Source organism: Schizosaccharomyces japonicus, assembly GCF_000149845.2.
Source record: "Schizosaccharomyces japonicus yFS275 unplaced genomic scaffold supercont5.3, whole genome shotgun sequence".
Classification (NCBI taxonomy): domain Eukaryota; kingdom Fungi; phylum Ascomycota; class Schizosaccharomycetes; order Schizosaccharomycetales; family Schizosaccharomycetaceae; genus Schizosaccharomyces; species Schizosaccharomyces japonicus.
The window spans coordinates 109,326-123,047 of record NW_011627862.1 but is presented as its reverse complement, the minus strand read 5'-3'; the positions used below and the strand labels follow the sequence as shown (position 1 = coordinate 123,047).

Below are 13,722 nucleotides of genomic sequence, written 5' to 3'. Positions count from 1 at the left end.
TTCATAAACCAGTTTGTTTTGATGTATGTGTAAGTATGTGTGTGTAGGCGAAAGAGAATGAGAAGCAGCGACGCGAAGTGCTTACAACTTTTTCTGTGATGCCAAAGCAGAACGCTCTTTCACTTTGCGCGCCAGGAAACCGCGAACGGGAGAATTAATGAGGACCATAGCGAGAATGATATACAAATGAACGGCAAAGTAGAGCTTACCCCACACGAAGAGAGAACGTTTAAGATCGAGGAGAAGGAAGGAAATCACAAGATACGACATTGTAAGGTTAACAGTAACAATACCAACGATGTCGTAAAACCATTTAAAGGGACCTGGCGTTTTCATGTCAGGTTGAAGGAAGAAGGGCCGGATATAGCGACGAATGTAGCGGGCGATGTATTGAATAAATGCGGCAGTCAAGAAGGTAAGGTAATAACCCGGATACACACCGTGCCATACAGCACTCGTAAGGAAGGCAAAGAAAGTATTTTTGAATGTGGGACGACCATTTTTCATAGGCACACGGAGATACACGGAATTCTTGAGCCACTTGTTCGTATTCATATTCCAGGCCTCCAAGGCAGCTCTGATATTAGGAGCAAATTCGAAACCCATAGGGTCAATGTTCTTTACTCTATCCCAGCGAGGAACATTGTGAGAATCCTTGCCATTGTAACCAATGCCGCTGAGAACACATGCACCATCCGTCATCTCCCAAGCGCCGTAATATTTAGCACGAGCGAGAATAGCAACCAAACTACTGTATCCAAACCGCTTGGCCATGCTAACATCGTAGAATTTTGGAGTAAGCAAAGAATTCAGAGGGAACTTTTCAGAACCAATCACGAAGATGGTAAGCCAAATAAGACCAATGATGCAGCGGACAAGAGCAGGACCCCAGTTTTCAGGAATGCGAGGACTATTGGGGTGCTTGGGCTTCTCAAACATCTCCAGAGTGATGAAGCTTTTGTAGGTGGAATAGTCGAAGGCAGGGCCAGCGAGCAAAGAAGGGAAAAAGAACGAAAATCCGAGGAAATGAAGCATTGGAGGATGCTTGTAAATGACACGCTGGGTCTGATAGGGTGTCAAGTCTTCCTTGGGACGACGTCCATCAGAAACGCTCCAAGCAAATGCAGTAAGTTTCATGCACAAAACCATCTGCGTTGCCGTGATGTCGACACCAACAGAAGGATACAAATAGCGATCAATATGGTTAAGGAGAGTATGGCCAAGATCAAAAAAGAAAACGATCCAAGGCATTTTAGGTGATCTCACATACTTCGACACATAGTAAGTGAAAAAAATGTCGATGAATAAAGCTACGACGCCTTTTTCAAGATGAAAAATGAAAAGAAGGTAAACCAGACCGCATCTACATTGTTAGTAACAAGCAAAATGAGAGAGCAATTGCAATTGCGAAAAAAAGAATTTCGCGAACCAAACAAATTCGGGCGAAAATATGCGCACTATTCAAACAACATACACCAATGAATAGAAACTACGAAGAGCAGGACGCTCAGGGAGTCGTTTCATAATAGACGCGAGTGGATACGAAAGCAGAAAACAAGCAAGGAGCTTCACGAGATCATGATGAATGCCGAGGACAGCCTCCAACGCCAGAAACGGGCGATCCACGAGGGATTGCAGAAGTCGGAACATGAGGGAGAAGGGGAGTGGGAGATGGCAGAGGCCAGGGTGCGAGGACGAAGTATAGAAGGCTTCTAACAATTGCCTGATCTAACGGTAATTAAGGTTACCGTGGGTTCTCCCACGAGGTGACCGTGGTGGCCATGACGGATTGTTTAGAGACCGACGCGACGCCGAACAAGGGCCGAATAAACGCCGAGGATTGTGAATTTAATGGCCGGTCGGTGTCTTCATACATGACCGAGAAAACCCCGATTTAACGAAGCTCAACAACCATTTACGGTGATCTTTTGCTCCGAAGTCGGACACTTTACAATGTCGCAACGAGAGGCAAGTCAAATATAGAAGCCACAGAAAAGGATAAGATAAGCACAACGGCAATCTTGGCTACCTCGGTCCTCATGCGTTACACGCTAACACGTCAGGCGGAACCGTTTCTATCAAGCAAGAAAGGGCGTTACATTGTGCTTATCAAGAACGTTTCGGGGACTTCACGGCGAACTCGGCAAACACCCGGCGAACCACGGTGAATTCACGGCCGCTAAAGCTACTGCAAGTAGTTTATCGACTCACCAAAAATGGCAGAAACAGAGGAAAAAAAGGATGAGACGCCTGAAACAGGTTTGAGCCACTCGTCTACTACGTCCGCATGGACGGTGGAAGAGGAAACAGCTCTTCTCAGAGCCATTTGTATGGGTCTCCGGCCGGTCGGTGTTCACCGACACTTCCACATGCTGAACATACTCCGGCAGCTAAACGCTAAGTCGCAGCATAAGCGAGTTCAGGATGTATGGAGTAAATTGGAGTCGCTCTACAATCTAAAAGGATTTGAAGAGATTGAGCTATCAGCTGAGGAGAATAGCATGTTCGCCCCAAAACCTGACGCAACTGAGAAGCTACGCGAGTTTCGTCTTCCTTACCGTTTCCTGCACAAGGAACGGAAGAAGGGGCCAGCTAGTGGGGGCGACGAGAAGAAGCCAGCAGAAGAGAAGCAACCACCACGAAAACAGCCGGCACGCAAAAAACCCAAGACGCAGCCGACACGGCGGAGCTCACGGCGCAGTGGATTGCGAACAAGAACCTGACCTCAGCTACGTTTGCGGCACTTTTTCAATTGGTCGCATTTCCTCGTTTATCCCGCAACCCGCCACATGTATTCAAATCCCCCACACGTGCACACCCCACCCCCACCACATATCGCTTCGCTACAGCTCAGTCGGGCTCATTAAGTGCCGCGGCGATTCCACGCTTATACACTGTTATATGTTACCCTATTTGATTGATTGCTAATCATAGCCGGAGAGAGAACGAGATAGGAAACTGTGCAAAAATAGCTTGTGCCCTAAAATAAAGTAAATGAATCTTATATAAAGAGACTGCACGCGCCGACCAGCGACCCGTTACGGTGAAGCTCAAATACAGCCAAGGCACGTCTCTGGCACGCTGACAAGAGGGGTCGGTGCATAGCGTGGGGATGTGTGAAAGCGGATGAGTGGGGTCTTAAGGAATACGGGGAGATGGGGGTGAAAGTGCATGTAAGCACTAAGACAAAAAGAGTGTCGGAAAAGAGAAGGTGTTTGAGGACAGCCGGTGATGATGGGCGACAGCTGGGACAGACAAATCTTTTGGGGTAGTGATTTGCTCCGTCTGTCTCATATGCGCTCAGGTTTGCACGTTAGGTGTAAATCCAGGCGGGGTAAATGTTTGGTCGAACTTGGCTTGAGTCCGACAACATTTCTAGCCCGCCTACGGCAAATCCTTCTCAGCAACTTTTTCTCCGTACTCGTAGAAGTTGCTCTCAGGTTCAACTTCAGCAGCTTCCGCAGTTTTCACCCTGGTCGTAACGTTCCGTGACGAGATCAATCTCGTTAAGGGGAGAGATTTTGGGACGCATGAGACAGAAACTAAGAAGCAAAAAGGCGGAGAACACAACAAGACCCAGTGTCTCAAGGAAAAAGTTTTTGGCCGAAGGCTTGGCATGGGTCACGGGGAACAGGCCAACATAAATGACAGCGGCAGAGGCGAGGAAGTTGATGATCATGGCCCAGATACTGAGGTAAATAGAGCCAGGGAACTGGTAAGGCAAAATGCTGTCTCCGTAACCTTGCGTACGCATGGCCCAGCGCATGCGGATATGACTGGCACAGGAGAAAAACCAAATACAGAAGGTACCGGCACCGGTGATACTCACAAGCCAGTCAAACACTTGCTTGCCCTTTCGGAAACGTTGACGTATGCAACGGCGGAAAAGGCGAAAGAAAGGGCAAAACAGAAAAGAGGGCGACCTTTCTGGTCAAGACGAGCCAAACACTTGGGCGCCCAACCCTCCTCCGTGAGTGCAATCATGGAACGTGAAGCAGCAAATACGGACATGTTACCGACAGACAGAACGGCAACCAGGGTGATGGCATTGAAAATGTGAGGCAGTCCGCGGATACCAGCGAGCTTGATGGCAAGAATGAACGGACTCGCACTCGAATGGCCGGTACCATAATCGCCCAAATTGGGTGCGTTGTACGGAACAACAAGAGTGAGGAGGAAGATGATGATGACATAGAAGAACAAGGTACGGAGGAAGACTTGCGTAACAGCCTTGGGGATGGCTTTTTGGGGATTGGCCGTATTGCCTGCGGCTGTACCCACATTCTCTGTACCGGACAGCGAGTAAGCACAGGCCACAAACACAGAGCAGAAACCCTTGAAGCCGTTGCGGAATGCACCGGGATCATGCCAGTAATGAGCACCCAGGTAACCAGTGCTATTAGGGGCACCTCCACAGTCAATCACGATGGCGACAACGAAGAAAATCAGCATAATCAGCACCTTGAGGAAGGCACTGATGAATTCTGCTTCACCATAGCCGCGTGCTCCGAAACCCTGGATGACAAGAATGAAGAGAAGGAAAATGGTAATCCATACAGCAACAGGAACGTTCTGGTTCCAGAAGTTGACAATCATTGCACCGGCCGACACCTCACTAGGCAGCACGGCCATCCAAATAAAGTAATACAACCATGACTCGGCGAAAGCGATGTTTCTGTTCACAAACCGACTAGTGTACCGAACGATGGAGCTTTGTTTGGGGAACATACAGCACATTTCGGCCAAGGCGACGACGACACCAATAGCTACGGAGCCCATAATGATGTACGCAATCAACAAACTCGCGGGACCTGCATTCTTCAATGATTTTCCAGTTGCGACGAACAATCCTGTACCTACATTGCCTCCTACGGCGACCATGATCAAATGTCTCTGCTTCATTGCATTTTCCTCGTTTACCAGCTCCACTTCGCCAGGCTTGGCCATCTTAAAGGTACGAAGAAACCGCATAAAAGCGTTTCCCCCCTCGTTGACTCCCAGAGTCGAGCTACCTGCTTCGTGTTCCTCGATTGATCCATTCTGAAGTGAACCCACTTCTTCCTGTTCGATTTTTCCGTCATAGAAATGTCCATTGACGCCGTTTTTCTTGGTGTCATCCATGCTAACAATGGTTGTAGCACCGTTCAATGCTCCAGAGTATGTCGATTCTGGGTACTGCGGCTCAAGGCCGTCTTTCCTACTGCTCGAAGCGACCATGTTTGTGGAGCCGGTAGCAAGTTGGAAGTCGTAAGGAGAAGGTAAGTTATGTCAGTGTGTGCGGATCCTGAAGTAGTGGCGATCACGGCTTCTTGACACTGACCTCGGCGTCCTTGTGGTGTAGTTTCGTTTTATCCGCGAGTGCAAATGATAAGATGTGATACGACGAGGCATGAAACCTCGACGTGACTATGCAGCTTATCTACTGTGACGTTCTATGACGACATCCGAAGCCGTGACAATTGGGTAAGATAACGCACGTGTCTAATGTTTGCCAATCACAGGGAAAAAGCGGAACTTAGACAGTTCCTGCGTCAATTCTCATAAATAGAAATTCGCTTAGATAATTGAGCTTGAATAAATGCGAAGCATATTATTGGTCCAAGCCAGTGTCGCGTGTAGTCTATTTTAGGAAAGCCAATAGGAAGGTAGTTGAGGCGGTGACAGATGAAATGTGGGGTTGATAAATAGGGAATGGGGTAGAAATGGATAAAAAGGAGAAGGAAACAACATCCTAAAATAGAAAGAATTGGCAAGGGTCACATACGATGCAGGTGGATGGCTTGAAAGAATTCGTTTGTGTACGTTGGTGTTTTCCTTTTTTTTTGTCTTTTTTTTTTCGCGCTCTTGAGGATCACGTTCGAGTCCTGAACGTTCGTGTATATCCGATAAAAAGGTGTTCAAATAAGGTTATCTAAGCGAGTTAAATGACCGGGATCAACCAGAAAGAACGTGAGGGGAAGAGGCTTAAAACAAGTTGTCTAGAAATAAATGACTAATCGATGATACGTTGAACAGAAGCGGTTGACCATGAGTTCAAGAGTGCCGCTAATTCTCGCTTAGCTATTTAACGAATGAATAATGCTATGACTGCGGATCGTAATACTGTAGTGAGAGGCAGTTGTGGTAGTTGGGAATGCAGATATTCCTGGCTGTACTACGGACGATATGCAGTGAATTGTTTGGAGGGAGAGTTCGGGCTATGTCGGAAGATGGCGCGGCCGATATACCGTCGTTAGAGACTCAGTTACGTTCTTTGAACGAGACACGTTAGGGAGACGGTAAAACAAAAAGAAAGCTGACTGTCTGACTGATACTGATTTACAAAGGACAAAGGAATAGATAATACTAGTGGAAGCATTACTGGCATGATGAAGAACTCTACACGCAAACATAATAAACTAAATTAGCTATGGAACAGAATTAGAGTTTACCAAGAGGGTAGCGAGGTATTATGAGGTGGTGCACTATTGGGAGAGCTAAGGTGTTTTCTGAGGTTTGTTAAAGAGTTTAACGATACGTTAGACTTCATTAAACGGATCCAATCAGCCAGTAGAAGTGTTTGGGAGTGATATGTGTATGACTCGTGCGTTGCCAGCTATGATTGTTGAGGTAATACTGGAAGAGAGCACCTAACGTGCATTACAATAAACTGATCTAAAATCATAATCTGTTATATTTTACACATTGAAACTTTGCAACAGTGGGGGTGGGTTTCAGTGTTTTGCTAGCATTCTGAGACGATGATATACTTTTAGTACGGGTCGGACGGGCATCTATAAGAATATTTTTTCGTTAAGTTTTTCGAGTAGAGGTCGAGCAACAAAATCAGTGCGATTTTTGTTTGTGACATACCCTTTCTGTGTTTTAGTTGATTCGGTTACAAAAAAATTAAAAGAGTACGTACCCACCTGAATCTCAACGAGTTAATCCATATAATAGCGATCTCCTACACAATATTGTAGCACGAATAAAGTTCGGTTTAGACGCCAACTAGACCACATATACTGACCAAGTAACATCTGCTTGCTGATATATTACAGTTTACAGCTCTTGTGGTAACTTCAATTGATTGTCATTGTATTGTGTTATGAGAATTGTTGTTTGGAAGATAACAAAAATTGAAGTACATATTAGTGGCTTCGACTAAATTGCATGTTCGTTTAAGCTTTCATGGGTTAGGAGTTCAGCATTCGTTTATAATGTATTATGTAAAACTGTCAATAAAAACGGCCTGTAAGCAGATTCAGTGGAACCAATTAAGTCTTTACTTGATATATTCATGTTCCTGTCGTACTTAAGACAAGACAAACCCCTTTATCTTAATCAGCCTTTTAAATTCATTTTTTAAACCAGAATCTTCGGCCTTACTTCATCAAAGAACAGTTTTGCTAACTCGGCAGAAGAACGTTGACCTTTTTGTCCTGGCTAAATCGCCTCATTCGCTTGTTTGTTTCGTCCTTTTTGTCTATTGGTGCGCATTTTTTAATTCTGACTGGTTGGATGCGACAACGTTTTCGCCTATGTAAGCAGCTCGGAACCAGATGAATTAATCTAAATTATAAATAAAATTGCTAAAAGTAAAGAAAATATGGTGGGAAGAAAAAACGGAACAGTGCGAAAGGCAGATGAGTCTTGCGTTTCGGAAGACGTATCATAGGACTTGTCAGAGTTTGGGCCATAGGGGTTTTGTTCAAGGACTCCTTCAAATACCACTTTCAGTTTATATTTATCACTTAGTTCTTGGTGCAAAGCGCGGGCAGCAATGGCATATTTGCCTGCTCCTGGCAATGGTATGGTGATTTTATTGGTTGTGTTGATTTTCGGGTCATATACACCATTCGCAATAATGTAATCTGAACCATTCAAAACGATGTACTCCCCAAAACAAGATGGCATCAATGGGACGAGACGAACTGAACCTGTCGGAACATTCCAATTGACAGCGCGGGGTACGTGGTCGTCATGCCATATGAGATATGCGAACGAGCCGTTCTCTGTAGAAGATTGGAGGTTAATAGTTATGGAAGAATTGTCACCCATTCTCTGGCTATTCGCCCCACAACCCGAGGATAAGGGGTCCATAGTAGTTGTGTAATAAGTAATATTAAGCTCTGCATTGTGGGATAAGCCATCCGCTATAACAACCGTTAGCGAGCGACTTATAATCAAGAAGGAAAAGAAAAATAATCCCAAATTCATATCCTTTGCAACGTTCTTCCACGGGGATTCTATTACCGCAGTTACTCTTTGTTAAATACTAATCTGTGTTCATGCAGTCAATACTGTTCTTTCATTCACATGCATACAGAGGTTTAGCCTAATCGGTTCGAGCAAAAACGATGAAGTTGTTGCCAATTTTTTGTGTGATGTGTGGGATGACAATTGTTGCTAAATTGTGCAGTACTAGGTAATAAGTGTCTCATGATACAGCTTCGTTATTTGGATTGAACGTACTAATAGTTGTTCTTGTTTTTTGAGGAGAGCGTTATACTTACTCCACACAATTTCGCTTCCCCATTTACAGTCGATACGAAGCGTTTGTATGATCTCAAGTCTAGTTTTCGAAATATATTTGTCATTTTGTGGGAAAGGATGATTTCAATGAACCTGACGTCACACATTTGTTTCATTTTTGATAGTTCATATGTCAAATGAATTAATCTTTATACTCGTGATCTTGTTGAATGTGAGTGAAAAGCTAATTGTTATACATTGATCAGTCATACGGTTAGTATAGTGGCTCTAATCTTCTTGGAGTCCTTTAAATTAGAGTGGTTCTGTGTGGCTCAAGCATTTATAATGCTTGACATTTGTACCTGTCCGACCATATTACAAACGATCTCGAGATTGACGCCGCATACTGTTATTCAGCTAATACTCACAAATGAATATATTCTGGATTTTCCGTGATTTGGCGTTATAGCGCACTCGTTTTAAAAACTTCCACTAGTGCAAGATTTACATACAAAACGGTTAGTGAGAAAAAGCAACACGATTAGCAGAATACAAAAGTTTAGACCAAGTTCACAGAGAACGTTATATTAGGGAGATGATCGTGCAACCCGAAAACCTCTCAATTTTCAAACTTGTATGTAATAGTTCCTTTCGTTTAAAAGATACCGACTATTATCTAGTATTCACAAAGGTGATAACACTTCTGTGGATTTAAAAGTTTTCCGTATTGTAAACTTTGAATATATTTGCCTCATTGTCTCAGCAAGTTCTTTTGGATACTAGTGAGAACAATTATGGTCTCCGTGTAATCCATGTTTGTCAACGGCTTTTGTTATAAATGAATTAAAAACCAAGAGAACGGACTTATCTTTTGCAGGTTTAAAGTATAACAGTTTCAGAATATTATTCTCTTGTTTTTGCCTACTGGTGTATATACGCGCAAATCAGAAGCAAAGTAATAAAGAAAGATATCTTCCAATCGTATCGTAACATGTTGGGGGTTACGAATGGTGTTCCCATGGTGAGATGCAAAAAGGCTGTGATTCTCTAAACGACCAAGATCTGCGTAAGTCAGAAAATTGAGACATATCGCAAGTTTCTGCTTCATGGATTTTTTCTACAATAGATGTAGATTGTGAAGTATATGTCCACCTTACCTAGAGAGCACATGAACGATAAACGACAAAGGCGTGCCTGTTTCCCCAGTGACTATCGTTTTCATCTATGCGATAGTATTGATTTAATAAATATGAATGATATTACGATGCCGTATACGTAATTCAAATTGAAAACCTTTTTCGTCTATAAAGCGTACTACTTTTTGCAATACCAATGGACATTTTCCTTTATTTATCAATCTCAAATGTTAGTATTTTCTTGACATTTTCTTTAGTTAAGTCACATTTTGAGATAAATTTGAGAAAAACTAATACAACCAATAAATTTAAACATAACCTTCAACATTAAGAAAACATACAGGAGAACGTAAAGTACTCGGTATTTATCGCTTTACTAAAACACGAAATCTATCCTAAGAATTCCAATTGGCAAACGAATTAATGTTGTAATTATATTATGCAAACATGAGCTAATAGAGAAAGTATTAAGTACCTAAATAATTATACTGCTATCAGTTTTAACTTAGAGTAACGTCTTTGAACTTTCATTTATTACTTTTTTATAGCAATCTCAAATCTTGTAAACAGTTGATAGAATGTTTGAAGACCACCCTTTAATGTATTTTTAAAACAACCTACTGCACTAACCTTGTACAGAAGTATAGCTTCTGTGAAGTTCCAGGTATAACAAATGGAATATTAATTATATATAGTGCATAAATTGTTAAAGGGATAAATAACAATAAAAGTTATAATGATGTCACATCGTTATTTTGGAGTAACTGGAAGAAAACCTCGTTGACTTAATTTAAATTACCGTTACTTAAAAATTGAAATACAAGTTATTATATAAATTTTTCTTTTAAAAATATGTGCTGGCAAGACAACATCGTATATGCTATTCGTGGACACTGTGCAATGCAGCATATAGCTTATATGATTAGGCACATAATGCATGCCCTTCAAGACTGTATAAATTTAACTAGAATTAATAAATGCTAAAAATGTGTTATTTTGCATCGCAAACAAAATTTTCATTAACACAAGTAAGAGAAATCATAAGTACCAATAGTTATTGATTATTAGTAGACAATGACTATAATGTATTGATTGGACAGTACGCTGAAGACAAATGTTTATAATCCTCTAATTGCCACCTTCTAAAACATACCATCATTGGCTATTTGATGATTATAGTTGGATAACCTTCATTTGTTTTTTATGGAATATCTTAGGGTTTTTTGAACTCTACCAATGGATCAAGCGAGCGCATAAAAATCCAGATTAATGTGAAATATTAAACTTTAAATTATTCTAGTGTTATTGCATAGAGGCTATTTTCGTAGCCATTAATTGTTTGTTCGGCTCTTGAAACTCACCTGAAATATTTGCAATCGCGTTCCGCTCTCAATATAAACATATAGAAACTTCTTAAAGCGATTCAAAACTTATAATAGTGCTGGACAATCAGTAAAAGCTTTGCTTGAATTCACAAAAAGCTTGCTACTGCGTAAACCAACAGCTCTTGCGTAAATTTATTGTCGTCAAATGTTAATTAGCTTAACTATATGAGCCTTTTATAATATCATGTTTTCAGTTAAAGTAAATGTTAAGGTACCGTAGATTCCCGTTGACTCACAGATACGTTTAATGAATATTGAACATGATCCATAACATATATCGTGTGTGGTGTCTTGCCTTTCTTTTCTGTCCAAATGCATACCATCACCTACGAAATAGAATCGTCAAAAGAACTCTCAATTTTTTTCAAGATCTTCTTTAAAGTACAAATTAAATGAAGTGATATTTTAAAAACGAGCGAATCAAGTAAGTTATGTAAACCTTATTAACAGCCAGCGCCTCGGTCACTGACACAAACCTTCAGATGGTTGCCCTCATCAAGTTTGAAACCACTTACAGTATAACCAAGATCACGAGCCTGACGATTGGCGCAGTGTATTAAAGTTTGTTGCGCATCCCGTTTGATAATTGATGCGTTAGCGAATTCCACCATTTCCGCGTCAGTCAGATCGACTGTTATGTAACAGCCCCATGCAGAATTTACAAACTGACTATGCTTCCATTTCTCAAATGTATAAGAATGTTCCTCAATACCGTCGATCGCCAACTGACAATTGTCGATCAGGGCATGATGGTTCCAACTGCAATGGCGATCATCTCTCTTCGAAATGGTGGTATTATCAGTAACCGGAATAATAAAAGGAATAGCATCACTGGGAAGTGGGTAGCGGCCCAGTGTTTTAACGGCGGTGAGCAAGTTGTTGTAGCGTTGATAGAATTCGACGTCATTTTTTTCCGCAATAGTCTGTTTGAGTGAATGCTCATACACCGATTCATAGGTGTCATAGGGTTGATCGTATTGGAAGTACACCGAGGCAGCTCCATAATAGTCCTGACTGTTCACAAGTTTCATCAAAACAGTCCAATTGGTGAGATAGACGCCAGTAGCGGGATAATTCAGATCGACAAAGATACTATCATAAGGTGGACCAAGAATATCCAGCCCGGTATTACTAGGAGGAATGCTGAATGTGTACGGAAGCGAAGAATTTGCCCTGACTGGAAACACAGAAATGGCAGTTATGAGTGCCGTGAATAGAAGTTTTGTGAACATACTGCCGAATTAGAGTCGTCAACAAAAGCTCGTTGGATGATAATTACTGTAATGACATTAATATATTAAAGGTGAGGTGCAATAGTATCCAAATTACGAAGCTCGTGAGAAAGCAAATACCAAAGTCACACTCCTGTCTTTTCATTTTGGCACTAACCCCTTCTGTAATTATTAAAAATACTATATATTTTGTACGCAATAACAGTAATCAGCCTCAGAAACAATCCAACTCGTATCAATTGTGTAAGTTCTTTGATGAAGTACTCTTAATGATTCTTGATAACAAGTATATACAAACTTTTTGTATTGCGCTATAAAATTTACAATGTTTCAATTCGAACAGTGTGAATTACCTAGTCCTTACGCGCGTCTGTTATTATAGTTGGCGCCTAGCCGCTCGCGTATTCTTGGGATTCGCCACTTTATTTATTAAGCGATGAGTGCGCTAAAGCAAGTTGTACATTTTGCATCTCACTCAGTTGGGAAAAGTAGCATGTATTATTATAGATATGTTGTTATACTTATAACAGTATTTAATTTCACCTTACTTTTTAATATAGCTGAGGACGCATTGATTGCAATAATGAAAAAAGAATGGTACATTGAATTATGATTTTACTCGGTAGTCGAATGAATGCGCTTTGAAAGCGCATCATGCATTTTAAGGCAATTGAGACACGTAGCGAGTATCACCAGTTGCTAATGCTGAGCAATCACATGAGAGTCATGAACGCATATTTAGTGGGTTCCATCCCTTGAATTAGTTTTAACTGGTTGTAATTGCGCTTCACAGGGGGTTGCCGAGAACATAAAATTTGTTAAACGAATGAAATAAGAAGGATGAATTCCGTCTCAGGTACATAGCAAAAATGAAATATAAAACCTATCCGCCAATTGCAGAGGGATTCTCAAACAACAATACACGGTTCATTTTTGACAACAAGTATGGTGATGGTAAAACGTGTCAACAGATGGGACTCTATGGCTGGAATGCCTCTATCACGTTCTCGGCCACATGCACAAATGATGGTGCATTTTCATACATTGTGTTTGGCATGGATAGTGTAAAATACACGAGCAATATAACGACTGACACGGGTTTGTCGTCCGGTTTTGGCAGATATGTGGTACTTAATGGTTCTGAAAATGTTTACGCGCAGGGTGTTTACAGTTCGATGCTAAATAATTCACTCACGGAGTGGACTATTGATTTGCCGGGGGCGGGAAATTATTGCGCGACCGTTATGCCCTTAAAGTACAATGAGAACTCCCGAGACTGTTCAATTAAAATACAATACGACGGGGTAACACTTCCCGTAGCTGACAGCGATTCCGCTGCTTTTCGTGTTACTCCATTGTTACTACCTCTCGTTGTTTCGATACTTTTAACTGTGTTTCTAGCATACTAAAGGTACTTCAACGAGAATACGATGAAAGCAGCATGGTGTGTTCCTAATACTACGACCAAAAACGCAGAAATTATGTGACAATAATTTGAAGATACCTGCGAAGAAC

The 13,722-nt window shown here is 41.7% G+C and overlaps 6 protein-coding genes across 6 annotated transcripts; 2 read left to right on the top strand and 4 right to left on the bottom strand.

The window, feature by feature from the left end:
* Positions 1-81: 81 nt before the first annotated feature.
* On the bottom strand, positions 82-1,650 carry SJAG_04792 (membrane bound O-acyltransferase; the record flags this gene model as incomplete). Its single annotated transcript, XM_002175837.1, has 2 exons — positions 82-1,363; positions 1,475-1,650. The coding sequence occupies 2 exons, from the start codon at positions 1,648-1,650 to the stop codon at positions 82-84; spliced, it is 1,458 nt and encodes a 485-aa protein (XP_002175873.1).
* SJAG_04793 (histone acetyltransferase complex subunit Eaf7) lies at positions 1,564-3,098 on the top strand. The gene has a single exon (XM_002175838.2). It carries the CDS (start codon positions 2,217-2,219, stop codon positions 2,721-2,723), a length of 507 nt encoding a protein of 168 aa, XP_002175874.1. The 5' UTR covers positions 1,564-2,216; the 3' UTR covers positions 2,724-3,098.
* A 350-nt stretch (positions 3,099-3,448) lies between these two features.
* On the bottom strand, positions 3,449-5,217 carry SJAG_05342 (APC amino acid transporter; the record flags this gene model as incomplete). The annotated part of the gene is made up of 2 exons (XM_002175839.2): positions 3,449-3,776; positions 3,830-5,217. 2 exons carry the CDS (start codon positions 5,215-5,217, stop codon positions 3,449-3,451), a joined length of 1,716 nt encoding a protein of 571 aa, XP_002175875.2.
* Positions 5,218-7,454: 2,237 nt separating this feature from the next.
* SJAG_04796 (hypothetical protein) lies at positions 7,455-8,560 on the bottom strand. Its single transcript, XM_002175840.2, has one exon. The coding sequence runs from the start codon at positions 8,197-8,199 to the stop codon at positions 7,552-7,554; it is 648 nt and encodes a 215-aa protein (XP_002175876.2). The 5' UTR covers positions 8,200-8,560; the 3' UTR covers positions 7,455-7,551.
* A 2,797-nt stretch (positions 8,561-11,357) lies between these two features.
* SJAG_04797 (hypothetical protein) lies at positions 11,358-12,207 on the bottom strand (the record flags this gene model as incomplete). Its single annotated transcript, XM_002175841.2, has 1 exon — positions 11,358-12,207. The coding sequence occupies one exon, from the start codon at positions 12,205-12,207 to the stop codon at positions 11,419-11,421; it is 789 nt and encodes a 262-aa protein (XP_002175877.1). The 3' UTR covers positions 11,358-11,418.
* An 869-nt stretch (positions 12,208-13,076) lies between these two features.
* Positions 13,077-13,694, top strand: SJAG_04798 (hypothetical protein; the record flags this gene model as incomplete). The annotated part of the gene is made up of 2 exons (XM_002175842.1): positions 13,077-13,462; positions 13,619-13,694. 2 exons carry the CDS (start codon positions 13,077-13,079, stop codon positions 13,692-13,694), a joined length of 462 nt encoding a protein of 153 aa, XP_002175878.1.
* Between the last annotated feature and the right edge of the window lie 28 nt (positions 13,695-13,722).

Bases quoted from the DNA above. Each gene is read 5' to 3' on its own strand.
- SJAG_04793 (XM_002175838.2), top strand. From the start codon at position 2,217: ATGGCAGAAACAGAGGAAAAAAAGGATGAGACGCCTGAAACAGGTTTG.
- SJAG_04796 (XM_002175840.2), bottom strand. From the start codon at position 8,199: ATGAATTTGGGATTATTTTTCTTTTCCTTCTTGATTATAAGTCGCTCG.